The sequence below is a fragment of the Pyrgilauda ruficollis genome, unplaced genomic scaffold (assembly GCF_017590135.1).
Source record: "Pyrgilauda ruficollis isolate IOZ18807 unplaced genomic scaffold, ASM1759013v1 scaffold41, whole genome shotgun sequence".
Lineage (NCBI taxonomy): Eukaryota > Metazoa > Chordata > Aves > Passeriformes > Passeridae > Pyrgilauda > Pyrgilauda ruficollis.
The window spans coordinates 274940-292263 of NW_024525601.1; the positions used below are offsets into that span (position 1 = coordinate 274940).

The 17324-nt window shown below is 35.4% G+C and overlaps 1 protein-coding gene across 1 annotated transcript in view; it reads left to right on the forward strand.

The window, feature by feature from the left end:
• The window catches only part of CDH19 (cadherin 19), a 64305-nt gene that overhangs the window by 10907 nt on the left and 36074 nt on the right, over nucleotides 1–17324 (forward strand). Inside the window, exon 2 of the mRNA XM_041477778.1 lies at nucleotides 16080–16306. Within this exon, the coding sequence (XP_041333712.1) occupies nucleotides 16109–16306 (198 nt within the window). The 5' untranslated portion in view covers nucleotides 16080–16108. The remainder of the gene's footprint in view (nucleotides 1–16079; nucleotides 16307–17324) is intronic.

Below are 17324 nucleotides of genomic sequence, written 5' to 3' on the forward strand. Positions count from 1 at the left end.
CATTTCATGTAATTTATCTACAGTTTACAAGTCATGAACAGGGAATTGTGAAAGGACCCAAAACATTGGAATGAAAGAAGATAGCTGGAATGACAAAAAATTTAAATACAAGGATAAAATCTAATTGCTTGATTAGCTTCTATCCCAGAAGAAATACAGTTGTCAGTCTGCTCTTCAAATTAAATGTGCAGAGGAAACTTTCAGGCTCAATATCTTATTGAAATCTGGAATATAAATTAAAATACCAGAAAAGAATAAAAAAAAGCAACATAAAATACAATAAAGCTGTAGTGGTAATTCCTCCATGAGCTGTTCTTTTTGCACTTGCAAGATTAAAATAAATAACTCATGTCCTCAGGAACCTCATGAAAAAGACCTACAGAGTTCATTACTTAAGGGAATTAAATTATATAGAATTTTTTTTTTAAGACACTTGAAGTTATTGGTAGATTTGATGATTATTGGATGAAAATTTCCCTATACATTTACTGTGCAATATTCCCAAAGAATGTTTATTATATTTATATTTACCAATGCTTTTTAGGCAAGTTGCATTGCAGCAGGCCTGGTTTATGGTTTCACTCTATCCACTTGTTAAATATGGCATAAAGAAGATGTGGGGAAGGAGGGCAAAACTAAACAGACAAAAAACCAAAACTGTTATTGTTCTGTTAGTGGATGATCTCAAATCAATTGTAGGTAAAAGGTTTTCAGTTTGAGATCAAGAAGTTGAGAAGCGAGAAATTGTCTGGAGTGAGCAAATATATAGTTTCTTTCATTATTTTTGTCACATTCATCTTGACACAAACCAGCCCAATTGTTGATTATGCCGCACTCTTAATCAAAATTTATGTAGTGCTCCTCAGTAAAACTGCCCATGACAAAATTATGTGGTTCATAACACATCTTTCAACAGACTTCTTCAGTTTTGCTGTATCATATTTTGTTATCTCAGCACTGTTAGTGCAAACTATATTTGTGAACCATAAACAACAATTCATGCCAGTCCCATTGTTTTCACTAGATTGCAAAATTCCAAGTGTGCCATCCTCTTTTTCTGTTAAATCCACATGGCCTTTATGGACCTTAACAGCTCAGTCTGAGGAATTTTTTTCCAAATAAGTTCTTAATAAGTTAATAGTATAGCTCATAGTCTCTCTCAACATGGAAAGAACTACTTTCACCATACCCAGGTTCCTCTTCCTTTTATTCCCCTTGGCTTTTTGATTGGCTTACTATCTCACACACAAATACTTTTGAGACAGCATGGGGCAATCAAAGCCCATTTTTCACTAACTAAGGAACTGACACTTATTTATTAAATATATATAATCCATTGACTTTTTAGACCTAAATAATTTAAGCCCATTACTATCTGCAGGATATGAGTTCTGTCTTTTATAAACTAGGGAATTAAGTCTTTGTCCATTGAGTTACTATGGCAACTTCATGGACTTCCCAGTTTCTGTTGGCTTGCAATGAATTAAAGTCAGAAACTCAGACAGGTTCCTGAAAGAAGGGGAATTATGTGGATGAAGTTGTTTTAAAATAGTGAGCTATCCATAAAAACCTATAACAGTAATTTTTTGTAAGAACTTATATTGGGGGAAAATTATGATTTAGTGAATCATGATGTCCCTGAAAGCTCATGCATATTCATGCATTTATATGCATTGAAGTTATCCAGTTGGCTCCATGGGAACCAAATAAATCTCCATAGCCTGATGAAGGAAAGGAAAACTCTACAAAACAGGAATATTGATGCCCATGTCCAGGGCCAAGAAGTGGGGTTTTTTAAGTGGCTTGAAAAGTATCCACTCATTAATGAATCCTGAAGTGTGAATTCTTCAATACTAATTTCCATACACCACTGCAAAGGGGTTAACTTTAAAAGAAGTACCCAAAGACTTGCACATCACTTTTAAAATATACATATGTACATCAATGAAGAGGTGTGTCCTATCTTGTGTCTTGAGATTTTATTAAAATATTACTTCCCAGAGGAAATTCCCCCATGTGTCTCACAAATCTAATCATTAAAGCAGTGAGAGATGGAAAATACAATCCATGCTTTTTCTTTCAGCTCTTTTCCATGAGTTGTTATTTTAATTTGCAAAGTCATGTAAAAGTTACCAACAAAAAGTGATAACTGTCATGGCAGAAATAGTTCTGGTCATATTTTGCCAACTTAGAACCATGAGTCTCTAATTTTTATAGTGAAGTTTCCAAGGTGAATCATTGGTTATTATACAGTATCTTCTACTTTAAAAAATCAATACAGATAATGGTATGAAATTAGTTACATAAAGTCAATTTTATTTTTTTTTTTTTTTTTTTTTGGTTTGGTTTGGTTTGGTTTGGTTTTTGGGTTTTTTTAAATGTTTACATTGTTACCTTAAAAAAAATTCAACATTGTTACTTTGATTCTTTATTCAGAACTTTTTCTCAGGAAATTAATATTTCACTTTTACTCATTCTTATCCTGTTAACCTCTTTTAACATGCATAATTTTTGAACAAATTGTCCATTTTCAACTTAATTCAACTCCCAAGCCTTCTGCCTCCTGCATGTCAATACAGTTCTTCATGGCTCTTTGAGATCTTCTCAGATAACATCTGCCTTCCACAAACTCTTCTCCTTTCTTGACTGCACAAATTCTTCAGGTAGTATGTCTTGGGTCACTTCATTATTAAGGCCTGATAACAATAATTTCCATAGTTTTCTTAATCCTTTCTCTTATCTCCTTTGTTCTGGAGGTGCTACTTTGACCACACAGTGCACCACACCGAAGTCACAGCACCAGCACCAGCCTTTGTTGGTTTCAATATTCTTTTGAAACAACTGAGAGTACTTCATACTTAACAGAGTGCTCTGCTGATTTCTCCCAGGCACGTTTCTTTCACTGAATTTCAACAACCGATAGAAATATATCAGATGAAAGGACACCAAACCATCCCATGAATAATATTTCAGAATAACTTCAGCTGAGCTATACTGAACATATCTATAGATTCAAGCTTAGTATGTCTTTTAAAACTGTGGACAAAACTGGAACATAACAAAGGACTTGTCTGCTCTTTTCCAAAGCCCTGCTCAACAGAACTGTGTACTGACCAGGAGGGAAGCTGTCCTCTCAATGTCTCTTGTGGACTGAAAAGCCCCCAGCTCAGCACACGTGGTGCCCCTTTCTGATGCAGGCCTTAGTCCATGCATAGCTCCTCTCTTGCCTAATCACTGTGTGAGAATGAAGTCTTGCATTTCAAACACCTGACTTTTCCAGTACCTCACTTCTTGTCACTTACCATTCACCATGATTCCTACCCCAATTAAAATCAGCCTAGACAGGAGTTACTTTCCTTCTGTTTCTACCTGTGTCCTCCACTTGCTTCTTGGCTTAAGAAGCTTCTTAAATTGAAAAAGTAGGTGATGAAATGTAAAAATTTCGAGTGTGATTGTGCATTTCAATACTCTGATGATACATAAAGTCCTGATGATATCTGCTCAGTTGGAGATACAAAAGTTAAGGCTACAAGGTACATAAGAGCTCTTGAAATTGGAAAAATTACCCTCTGAATGACACATGGGGACTTTGGCTCAATTACATAATTTTTTATAATAGGCTTCTATGAAGTAGTATATCAAAAGAAATCTGCACAGAGAGGTCTGTTTGAGAGATAACATTGAGCAGAGAAGCAACAGAGGGTCACACAGCTAATGAGGGGAGACTGACACACAAGGATTATAAAGAGGGAAAAAGATACAATAAATTGTTATTGCAGATGAACTACAGCAGCAGGGACAGAAGTGACAGGTGAATAGGTAATTCATTAATCTGAGGTGCAAACGGGAAACATTTTTAAATGAAAAAATTTAAAAAGAGTGGGGTGGAACATTCAGTGCCTCAGCTTCTCAGTGAGAAAGGAGTCTTCAGTTTAGGCTAGAAAGAGGAAGAGTCATGTTTTAGTAAGGTAAAAAATGGTTGTAAAAGGAAAGAAATCAATGAAAAGTTTAAAAAAAGCCGAACAAAAAATACGGAGTAATGAAACTCAATATTTTTTCCAGATTCAAAGAGATCTGGCTGTCTGGCTTTCTTCTATCAGGAGCACTGGTCCAGAACCTAAGTGATGTTGACAACTAACAATAACAGTTAACTGAATTAACATATTTGAGTTTGGGGGTTACTCTAAAGTCTTTAGCTATACTGAATTTTTAATCCAATTTTCTATGGCTATTACAGCATTTTGTTTTACTTTTACCCTCTGAAACAAGGTAAATCTTGAAGAATGACCAGAATGTAAGGACCTGTGATAAAAGTATGTTGAAAAAGCAGCATCTGTAGGTATTCAGGCACAAAATAATAGCAGGAATTTTTCAAAGCCCTTTTCTTACATAGATACCTTGCACAACTCACCCAAAACCAGAGTGAAACCTGAACAATGACTTTTGAAAAGACAAATTTCAACACATACTCAATGATGTTCATGACTCCCTTATTAAGGGATTTTTGGTCAAAGTGAACTAATAATTAATATCCAAAGATATCCTCTTTTGATTCATTGGAAGGACTATGTTGAATGACAGTGGAAGTACAAACAGCATTTCCCCCCCTCTTTATAGGAAGAGTTGCATGTACCAAGTAGCAAGGTAATAAGAGAAATTCTGTGGGTGAGCATGCAAGTAATGGATAAAAATTATGCTGAGATATCACAAGGCAACTTGACTATGGAGAATGAAGTCCAAGACATTATGCAACTTAAATTTTATTTTTGCTTAACCTGATAGTATATCTTGATTTTATGTCAGAATATAGGGATGTCAGAAATATCTAAATTCACATATACCCTTTAAAAATAGCTTTTAATTCAAGAATTTTTAGAGCATGTAACATCAATAGCTAGAAACTACCTTCCACTTTCACAATTTTTTCTATTTATAACTCTCATAAAATAATATTTCATTAAAAAAATAAAAGTGGTTTGCAAATCTGATGAACTTTGTTGGACCTTATCTGAAAAATTTTATTCCACACCTTGAAACATGATAGAAAAGAAAATAAATCCTTTTTGAATATTTTTATATGAAACTTATTTTACAACACCCTTTGTGTTGCCTGGATGATGTAATGCTCTGCTCCTGTACTGTCCTGACTAACTCAGTGCTGGAAAATGCTTACAGTGTTTAATTGAATCCAATAAGGACCTCATTGAATTAAAACATTTTTGATATATTAGAGGTTAGAAAAAGATGTCAGCCTTCAATGTAAATCATAGAATGAGTGAAGAAAAGATACATTCTTACTAGTAAAGAAAAACTAAAGTGAAATATTGAAATCAGAGGTAAGGGAGTCTCTGATCATTGAGACTCAAGCAAAACAGAAACAACATTTATTTCATTGCAGGAGGTAATGGAAGATTAATCAGCAGAGTACTAGATTAAAAGAATAAAAAGGCAAGGAAATGTATTATATTTTCAGGAAATTTGTCAGTTATATATTTTCGATCTCTATTTCTCATTATTCTGAAATATGCATACCCTTCAATGTGCTCTCTCTTTCAAAAAACAGACAAATTCTACCCTTTCCTATCTGATGCAACTGCAGACTCTCTGAGGCAGGTGCATTATTTCAGCATTTTTCCAATTGACTTCCACAGTGGTGGAAGACTTTTTATGTCCATGAATTTAAATTATACCTTTAAATTGAATAGCTGTATTACATATCAGAGCAGATTTTCTAGTTTGTAATGAAAACTCTACATACTGTCAAAAGTAGTTGTTCCTTGCTCTATTTACCTTATGTGTTTTATTAATAAACATATTACAAATTAGGAGAACAAATTAAGTTAACAATAAATTTTTTAAATGGCCTTTTTTCCTCTCCCTATTTCTTTTCCTTTTTTTTTTTTAATGGAAAGATATGGTTTCCTTAACTGCTTGTAAGGGACTGATTTCTGCAATATTTATTTACTTTACAAACATCCTGGTACATTTCCTCAAATATAAACATTAAAATCTGATTTCATTCTGGTTTTCCATTGACATATACCAGGTTATTTCATTTCAGGGTGCTTCTGATTTGCCTCGTATTATGTGGAAATTAACTCTAAAACCAAACCCAGAAATTTAACATAAGTCAAATTCTAGCAAAGAACATGCTCTTAAATTAAATATCAAAACTTCTTTTTATCGCATGTTTGGTGGAATTAAATCTCCTCCAAAACCATGGAAAAGGTGAGCTCACTGCACTATTAGCTTAAATGTATGCAAAGAATAATTATGAATTAAAGAGATTAAAAGAGCCCAAATCCTACAGAGAGTTTTGGAGCATTTCGTGAAGTGCCATCCTGAAAATCATTTGGCAAACAGATTCAAGTGTGAATCACAGAATGCGGTCCTTTACATCATTATGCTGACAAGTGGTTCTTCAGTACTGAGTGGTATCCTGCAGAGCCAAAAATGTTCCAGTAGGATTTGCCCAGTGAATCAAACATCTTGTAATTGGATTTGCTGCTTGCTTACAATAAAAAGCAAATGCCAGAAGGCAAGAATTTCTGTTTTTACTGTGTACATGCATTAGTCTTTTTAAAGCAGCAAAATATTTATGCTAAAATACATGGGATTAGTCGTCATTTTCTACAGTTCAGACTATCTTAGAAATAAATAATAGTCAAGGAAAGCTACAATTAAAACTAAATACTTGTTTATTTTTAGTGTAGACAGTGTGGTGTACCACAACTACTTGTACTGGCATATCTGAATCTTTTAGCATCTCAGCATCTGTTAACTAAATTGATTTTTATATCAGAATAAAATTGCTGAAGCTATTGAATGAATGCAGAGAATGAACATAATTTTTTATAAAATTAAGTTCTAAGGTAAGCTTTTCAATTTTTCTTTAGCTAGGAAGCATCTGGACTGAAGTAGAATTTAGCTGTACGGCAGAAAGTCCCTGATAAAGAACAAAATGTAATTGTTAATTTACCAGTGCTTAGAAAAGAGACACAGATATTCCTCCTGCTTCATTTTTCTTCCCCACAAAGAAAGTGAAGTAGGAATATCTCTATGCCTTGTCTATGGAACCATTCTTCAAATAACTTCATACTTCAGTTACTAACATGTGGAAAACTATGCTTCCAGAAGAACACAAGATGCCGCATCAACCAGGGAGCAATCTCAAAGGTTCAATTGCATCTCTGTGTGTGTCAGTGTGATGTTCTTGGTGATACCTGCTGGTCCCTTTGGGGGATGTCAGTAGACTCCAAATTAAACACTTAATTACTTTATTACTTTGTGATGTTGCAGATTTAATTTTAATATTATCTTAAAAACAGTAAGACAAGCACTCACAGAAGAATCTTACAGAAGCATTGGCTTGCCTCTGGCTCAGTCCCTATTGAGTGTTTGCCTTAGTCAGCACATCCAAAGGTCACCTTTGCAGAGAAAAAGCTGTCAGGCAGAGTCCTGCCCAACAGAAGTTTATCCTTACACGTACACTCTCTATTTTGCTGATGGGAATGGTGTAGGTGACTTTTTTTGTACCTAGAGATTTTTAAGTGGATTGAGTCATCTTTTTCAGGTTCTTTCTAAAGGATCCCAAAAAACTTGCAGTGACAGGACTTAGGTCTCCTGCCTTCTGAAGTGTTGGAGGCGATGTTTCCAGCTCTATGTTATATGGTTGATAACAGAGAATAAAATAATTATTTTTTCCTTCCATATCCTGTGTTTCAAAGATTCATGAGAATCTTCACACGATCACAGCAGTGAGTGGCTGCAAGCCCCTAAGTCAAACATAAGAATGCTGCACCACACACAGAAATATTGAGCAGGTTCCAGCTATATATATCTTCAGCAAACTTACAGGTCAACAATCAATTAATCAGTTCTAAAAATACTGGTGGTTCAGAGTTGAAAAAGGCAAGAGAATAGTTACATCATCATGTATGCTCATGACCATCAGGAAATAGGTACTGTGAAGCCAGTTTTATATGCCAAAGTTCAGATGGAATAAAATACTGCTGAAGTCACCAACATTAATTAATTAAAGAGTTGTTTCTCAATATTGGTTTACTCATGTCTGTTGGTGATTAATATAGAGAGTTTTCCACTAAAAAAATGAGAGCCACCAATGATACTGCAGAATGAGGTTGCAGAACATACAGTGTGTCAGCACATCCTCTATATAAACTCCGTTGATTTGTGAGCTTAACAAGTAGCAGCTATACTTCTTAATTTTTTTACTCATTGCAGGAAATCTCATCCCTCACCTTAGCCCCCTGTCCCCTCATTTTAAACAAATCTGATACCATTGCTTGGAGTTGTCATAGGTTTTTAATGGAAAACATAGGATTTTGAGAAATAAATATTACAATCTGACACTGAAAAAGATGTTTTGAATATCAAGTAGGGACAGAAATCTAGCTACTGCTTGTCATGCTTTGAAGACTCAGGGTTTTGTCATCAAAAATGGCATTTGGGCTTTTCATACAGTGCAACAGATATTGTAGTAAAATATGGGGGATGTGTTAATACACTGTGTTAATATATATAAAACACTAAGAATGACATGATTTATAGTGAGTCTGCTCTACACTGATTAAAATACACAGCCTTAAAGGCACTAATCAACCAAAAAAATTCGTTTCTCTAAAGTATTTTGTCCATGTATATCTGACAGATAATTACACTGCTAATTCTATGTAATAGTTTGAAGGCCTTCCTTAATGGCACAATGGTATATTTTCAAAATGAAGAAAATAATGTCAGCACAGGGCTCAGTCACTGCCCTGCTCCTGCTGCCACCCACTGCTGACACCCAGGGTCAATTGGCCCCTGGGCCAATTAGAATGAAGTGAAATTTAAATATATTCGTAACATCTAAGTAATTGCTTTCCATGTAAGTGAAGTTCTGGGTGACTTGTGGAGACACATGCAGCCATACTGTGTTAATATGCACTACCAGTCAACATAATTTGGTCAAATGTCACATCAAGATGTGCATTAAAGAAAACATCTCTCAAGGTTAAGTAGCAGCTTTTAAAGTAGCTAGTTTTGCAGCAGACTAGAAAGACAATTTTTGATATGCCTCTAATTAATTGACTGCAGAGAATATTACATTTAGATGTTAGTTCTGATAACCACTATACAATTAAATTCAGAATACTTGTTAGATATAGCAGTCCAAATTTATTTGAAGAAGAAAATTATGTGAAAAACAAGAAAGTCAAATGAAATAAATTAAAATATTTAAATTCAATAAAAATAATAGCTAATCTAGGCAAATACAAATAAAAACATTCAGGCAGATAAATATAAGCTGAGAGGATTGTAGAAAAGGTGCCTTAAGCTACAGCAGGACTGGTGTCAATTTTACCCAGTCACAAAAATCAATTAATCACTCAGTCAATCACACAATATATGTATGCGTGGTAAATGGTAACTGCAATTGTACTTAGTAAAAATTAAGTTCAAATTTCAAAATAAATTCTTGTAAATTTTAGTACATTCTCTTCACTGCTGCTTTATTATAAGCTTAGTTAAACATTACTGTCACAATAGTGACTTACAGCATAATTGGAGTTAGATATGCCATATTTATTCCTTAGGAGTTTAGGATGTCTTCTTCTAATGTCTACAAATAAAATAGCAAAAATGCAAGAAGAATGGAAAACTTAGTTTAAAAAACATGTTGGTACTGATTGCAAAAGACCAAATCACATATGACATACATGAAAAATATAAAGCAGAGCTTTAACACATCAAACATGTAAAAATGATTATCCTACTCTATCTGAAATTCAACAATGGTAAGAAGTAGCAAGAATATGATTAAGCCTAGTACTTGCACACACCAGAATATTTTGTCATTGTTCTGTAGAGGTTATAAACCCAAAAAACAAAGTAGCAAACCCACAAAATATATGCATTAATTAAAAAATATATTCTTATGTATTACTAATTCTCTGAGAATTGCATAAGTAATAGAATTTAGGTGTCAACCATACTGTGCAAGACCTAAACTAGTCAATGAAAATGAGTCCATATCTAATGTTTTCTGGAAAAAAGATAGAGCAGTAGCACTTATAATACACTAGGATCCTCAGTATTCAACCACATTAAATATAATTGGGATAAATAGCCAGTAGACACAGAACAAATGGACAAGTCTGTAGTGGAGAAATAAGTTTCGATTCCTTTAAGCTTTTTATAACACAGTAATCTGTAGGGGTTAGTTACACATACCCTTTCTTCTTTATCCTATTAAGTGAAAATTAAAGATAGCAACATACAAGGGAGACGGATTTCACTACAATCATAATAACACCAAAGCACAAAACAGAACATGCAACTGAAACAACATCATGTAAAGGCTGTTCTTGAGATAAGAATTGTTTCAGAAGCTGCATATTAATGAATTAGATTGACTTACATGAATTATTCCTCTTGTTTGCTTGACATTATTATATCAAGCAAAGACAGCACCAAATTCCACAAAAGGAATGTATTTCAGTCTGACTTGAAAAAAAAAAAAAAAAAAAGAAAAAAAATTGGATAAGTACATTCAAGGAAAGAGAGATTTGTTCACAGGAATCAGTTTCAAAATTGTAGCACCAAACATGTATACGAGATGGTCCTAATGGTCTCTACTTAGGAGTATCTACCACATCCCTTGTTACCCTATTTCAGTGTTTTGCTACTTCTTACCTAAAAGGCTTTACTTATAACAAATTATGGGACTTCTGTTACAAAATTAGGCTGATTGCTCCTTATTCTTCAACTTAGAGATCTGGAACAGAATTTTTCACCACCTGCACTCTAACCTGCTGTTTGGATTTTTTTTTAAAACTTTATAAAGCTGTTGTTTGTCTCCAGCTTTAATCTTTTTTTTTTTTCTCCACCAACAAATATATAATTTCACTGTATCACAGAAGTAGTCTTTTTTAGACCTCTGCTTCTTTCTATTGTTTTTCTTGCAATGCTAGGCAGTAGCATGTATTATTTTGTAATGTAATTACACAATCATAATTGAAAAAAAATTTGAAACAACGGCAACTCAGAGGCAAGTCAGACTACCAGCACACCTAAAATAACATCCAGTTTCAAGCAGAGACAGGATGTCAGTTGGTGAAGATTCCAAAACAACCTTTTGAAAGGACTCATCAACTTTGTTCCAAGAAGTCTGTTTCTAGTCTATAGGAAACTTGTGGTTTTCCTTGGGTATGAAAGGAAGATGCTGTTCTATAAGCTTTAAAAGCTGCAGCCCGCTTATTACAACTGCAATGGATATTCTCATTACTCTGTTCTTACCATCAGATGTTATTATTGCAACTCACTGCATGTGAGAAAAACTGGAGACATACTTACAAAAGGACAGGAGCAGAACAATGGTTTCCATTCCTTTCTTCCTCTTGGGAAATTTTTAGTGATAGATTGTTTGCTCATCTCTGAAAATAATTTTTTTGGGTTTTTTGTTTGTTTTTTTGGTTGGTTTTTTTTTTTTAATGGGAAATTTTTTTCTAAAAAAAAAAAAAAAAATTATCTATTAGGGCATATTACTACAGTGCCCAAAAGCTCAGTGCTTTTACTAATCCTCCCTTCTGCTGCATACCATAATTATAACACAGAGTACAAGGTCATTTCATTTACAAAGACCATAGCAAATGAGTGTAAAACAAAAGACAACTGACGGATAGGGAAAGACAGGAAAGTACAAGGGAATAATGGTGTAATACTAGACAAAGTGATAGGCAGCAGTCTCAGCACAGAATCATCTTAAACAGTATGAATCCTTTTATATTTATTTTTTTTTCTTTCAAGTAAGTAATACTGAAGTTTGGATTTTTAAAGAAAATACTAGAAATTGATGAGGGAATAAGAAACTACTTTCTGGATATTTTATTAGACTGACTTCTGAGACTGAGCTGCAATCAGTGGAAAAGAAAGAAGGTGATTGTTTCACAAGGGCTATAATTGGACTATAAAAAATGACAACACATGTTGGCCAGAAGCTGGAGGCAGTGTCTCAATGCCAAATGAGTAGGAAGATGTTGGAAGCAAATAGGCTTTGAGAGGTCCTGAAATTAAAGGCGAATTTAAAATGTTTGCTATAGCAGAGGAGAGAAAAACAGAGATTCATATAGATCTCAATTCCATTAAATAATTTTATTTTTAAAGGAATTTGCCTACCATCTGTATTTTCAGGTTAGTCTTCTTATACACTAATAGTGTGTGCAGTATGTCAGAATCTAAAAATATTTATTTGTTCCTATTCATCTGACACGTGATGCTTAACTCCATGTAACACAGGATATTAACATAAATTATTAAAAAACATACACCAAAATGCTCCAAAACATTCATTGCATGCTTTATGCTGTTGATATGTAACTGCTGAGCACATTACAAGAAGGTGGCCAACAGCAGATTAGCATAGCCATATTCTGCACTCTCGCTATGTTATTGTCAATACAGGGTGTCTTCAGACAAGTTCTGTAATGACTGTTTGTCTGACATTCGCTCTGCTTGAAATACTGCCCCACAAGCCAGAGATATTTTGTTGAATAATGTGAAAAATGCCAGAACAAGCATCCAAAACAACAACCAAAAAAAACCTAGCCAGAAGTATTTTCTATTGCTGAGACTGAACACCTCTCTTCACGTATAAACAGTGAATGAGGGACATTTTTTGTGATTCCTCAGAAAGGTCTCCTCGACTGTTCAGCTTTTGTTTGAGTAGTCTGTCCTTCACAATGTGCGGAAATGAAATGAATGCTCCTTTTCAAGGTTACTTTGTGTGCAGATTATTGCTTATTAGCACTCTCCAATGTCTTTAGGCCTTCTAAACCTCACTCAAGACTTATTTCAGAGCCAAGTTGAGGTTTGTTGGACTTTTCTTCCATGTCAAAAATATTATTCTTGCAGGCATGGGAAAATAAGAAGTTTTCTACAGGGAACTGAAAAAGGAGGGTACCCAAGTCACATTCATTCTATTCAAATCTTGTATTGCTCTGTTATGGCTTTACAGTCAAAAAACACAAAATGTGAAGAAATTTGAAAGTACACTTAAGTCTCTGTGCTTCTATTTGACTTTCCTATTAGAACTCCTCTTTCTCTTTCCATCTCTGCAAATTACATTTTAACAAACTGTTGTCCAACATCATATAAAGTTGCTGGAAGGAAATAAATAGTTTTCTGTATTATCTGTCTGGTTTTTTAAGCAATTATGGCATTTCCCTTTGGATAAAGATGGGTATTTAAATCATTAATACTTAAATCATGAATTTAAAATACATAGATTCATATTTTATCCTGGACAGATAAAAGACTTATGGATTTTTCAGATCTAAAATAAATTCATCCCAATATACTTTTTTCAGTGTGTTTTCCAAACTGACTAGTGCATCACAAATTCATAAACTAGACTTCTCCTTCATAGGAAATGTTATTCTTCAATGCTAAAGCCTTGAAAAGAATGGCTAATGCCATTGCTATATGAGTAGGTATTTTCAAAATTTTTCTTTTTGCCTCACAGAAGATGGCTATTCTTAATTGAACATAGAATTATATTTAAAATTTCCTTCATTGTGCCAAAAATCACTGTAAAGCCAGTAATGGTTTACAGTTTGCAAAAAGCCTTCATTTTCTAAAAGCATATGTAGTGGAAATGAAACTAGCTACAAAAACCTGCAGCTTTTAAGATACATTTGGCCTTTGTCAGTTTAATTGGAGAAAATAATGTTAGAGGCAGTAAAATCTGTTAAGACAAATTCTATTCAAAGAATCACAGAATATGTGGAGTTGGAAGGGACCCACAAGAATCACTGAGTCCAACTTTTAGCCCTGCAGAGGACCATCCCCAAAAGTAACACCATGTACCTAAGATCATCGTCCAAATGCTTCTTGAACCCTGTCTATGGGCTTGGTGCTCTAACCACTTCCTTGAGGAGCCTGCTGCAGTCTCCAAACACTCTCTGGGTGAAAAGCCTTTTCCTAATATCCAACCTAAGCTTCCCCTGACATGATTTCGGGCCATTCCCTTGGAACCTGTCACTGGTCACTACAGAGAAGAGATCAGTGTCTGCCCCTCCTCTTCCCCTCACAAGGAAGTTGTAACTGCAATGAGTTGTAACTCTGAGCCTCCTCTTCTCCAGGCTGAACAGACCAAGTGACCTCAGTTTCTCCTCATACAACTTCTTCTCGAGCTCCTTCACCATCCTCATGGCTCTTTTTCAGATGCTTTCAAATAGCTTAATGTCTTTCCTAAATTGTGGTACCCAAAACTGTACACAATATTCAAGGTGAGGCTGCCCCCCATGCAGAGCAGAGTGGGACAATCTCCTCCCTTGCCCCCTTGGTGATGCTGTGCCTGATGCTCCCCAGGACAGGCACAGCCCTCCTGGCTGCCAGGGCGCTGCTGACTCATGTTCAACTTGCCATCAACCAGGACCCCTGGGTCCTTTCCTGTGGCACTGCTTTGCAGCATCTCATTCCCCAGTCTGTATGTACATCCAGGGTTGCCTCATCCCAGGTGCAGAATCCATCTCTTTCCCTTGTTGAAGCTCGTACAACTGGTGATTGTCTAGTCCCCTACTTTTTTGAGTTTTCTCTGCAAGGTCTACCTGCCTTCAAAGGCTCCTCAGTGTTGTATCATTTTCATGCTTGCTTAATATTCATTCCAGTTCTGTATGAAAGTCATAAAGATGTTGAAAAATACAGGGCTGAGCATGGAGACCTGTGTAATACCACTAGTGACAGGTTCTCATTTTGATGTCACACCATTCACTGTAGCTTTGTGCCCAGCCCGTGAGCAAGTTTCTCAACCAACACCAACCAAAGCTGTGTTTATCCAGCTGTGTGCTGAAAATTTTGTCTAGAAGGATCCTGTGAGAGAAAGTATTGAAAGCTTTGCTGAAATCCAGAAAGATTACAACAGGCTATCACTGATCAATTAGGTGAGACACCATGTCATAAAAGGAAATCAGATTTGATAAGCAGTACTTTCCTCTCATAAAGCCATGCTGGTTGTGACCAATTACTGTGCTGTCCTCCAGGTGTTTTTCAGTACCTCCCAAAATAACGTTCTCCATAACTTGATGAGGCACTGAAATGACACTGACAATCCTGTAGTCTCTGGGGTTCTCATTCATGCCATTCTTGAAAAATGGGACAACATTTACCAGCTTCCAGTCAGCTGGGATTCTCCGGATTCCCAAGACCACTCAAAAACCATTGAGAGACGTTTTGCAATGACATCAGCAGCTCTTTGGGGATTCTCAAATGAATCTCATAATGTCCTATAGATTTTTAGGGATCCAGCTGGAGCAGCAGTTCCTGCACAATTTCAGAGTCGACTGGGGGCTGATAATTGTTGCAGTCATGGTCCTCCAGCTCAGGGCTATGGGAACCCCTTAGTGCATTATCCGTGCCAAAGACATGGGCAAAGAATCCATTAAACACATCTGCCTTGTCCATGCTGTTGTTTGGCTGGGAAGGAGAAAGTTGTAAATTTTTGCTGCTTCTTCATGGTACCCTATCACCTTTAACATTTTTGCAGCCATTTTGCTGAGCTGGGAAAGTGGGTAGGAAGTGGTTAAAAAAATATCTGCACCACTCCATTTCAGCTGTCATACATCAGGGCTACTAAGGCTAGATATTCACCCTTCAGGCAGTTTTGTGACCGCATCTCAAAATGAGCCCTGTCTAAGCAGAAACGTACAGTTATTCCAATCAAATTATTCCTAAGCTACACAATACAATTATCCAGCTTAATTTGAAAGATGAATTAATTGAAGGATTGTTTTCCTTTTTTTTTTTTTTTGCATAAAATCTCTGTGTAGGATATTCATAAAGAAAAGTTAAGCACTTGACTTTCATGTTAGAGACTCTGAAAGGTCTTTTTAAATTTTCTTATTAAAATTTTAATAAGAAACAGACTTCATTTCAGCTCTTTATTTTTGAGGAGAGAGGAGGTTTTTAACACTGCAAATCAGCTCTTACTTTAGCACAGAATCAATATATATAAGTAGAAAGACAAAAGCGATGCTTTGTCAAAGATTTCTTTCTTTTTCTTTTTTCCTCTTTCACAGATTAAGACTGATTGAAAGAACGGTTCAGCATGAATTCCTCTGTATTGCTGCGTCTCATGGTGATGCTGGTTCAACTTTGGCCTTGTTCTCCCAACACACAGAACTCCAGCGCTCAAAACACAGTTCAGTCTTTCACACCAGCTCGAAGAGTGAAACGTGGCTGGCTGTGGGAACCTCTTTTTGCAACTGAGGAACAGATTTCACCAGAACCTGTGTATATTGGACAGGTATGATAAGTAATGATTCAAGGACAGTACAAGGTTAGATTTAGCATGCTGAGTAGCAGCTTCTACCCTGACTTGGAAGGCCAAATATCTCCAGTGATGTGGAAATAGCAAGAAACGTAGAAAGAGCAGATCAGGAAGATGTAATAAGACAGTACTACATTTCTCCTTTCCTATGACCTCTCTCAAGGTCAGAGAAGTCTGAGAGCTGCAGGCCACGGCAGTACCAAGCACCTTCCTTCACTGAGGGCTGCTGTCAAGGAAATTTCACATGCATTGCTGTTACTAGCTCCGTGCACAGCAGATGAAGGTATAAAGCTGAAAAGTTCCTTTTTTCCTTCTGAGTGGAAGTTAAGACTCATTTATCAACATCTGGCAATTTGCTTGTGCTATTTTTGGCACTGCATCAAAGCAGCCATACTGAGTGTAGTGTAGTTTACAAACAGTGTTTAGCTTGATTTTCTATTACACTAAGTAGCAGCTGATTTACCCCTCATTAATTTTTAATGAAGCTGATTAATACTAAATCCTTTTACCACTGAGAAACTATGGGAATCTGCACGGTTCATTAGATTAACATAGGTTTAGCACAACGAGCAATTATTTTTTACCCTCCTTTAAAAATGTGTTTTAAGATAATTGTCTTAATGAGGGTTTATCTGCCCTTCTCTCTCTGCTTACCATTATTATTATTATATTTATTATTATTATTATTTATTTTTGTATGCTAGAAGTAATTTTAATCTTGAGATCTTATTTTCTTTTCTTTAAGGCCCTTTTTAGATGAATGAACCAAAATAAGTTTAACTGCTAATTAACTAGCACTAAAATTTAATTGGGCCCAAAGGGTGAAGTGCTCAAAATTCATTAATTACTTTTTCACAGCGCTTTCAAAGTAGTTACTATGCAAGTGTGATGTCTCACTTCTGAAAGAACAACTGAAGACATACTGTGTATTTTTTAAACAATTATTATTACTTTTCCAATACTTTGGAAAAGTATTGCCTGCAAATAAACTTCA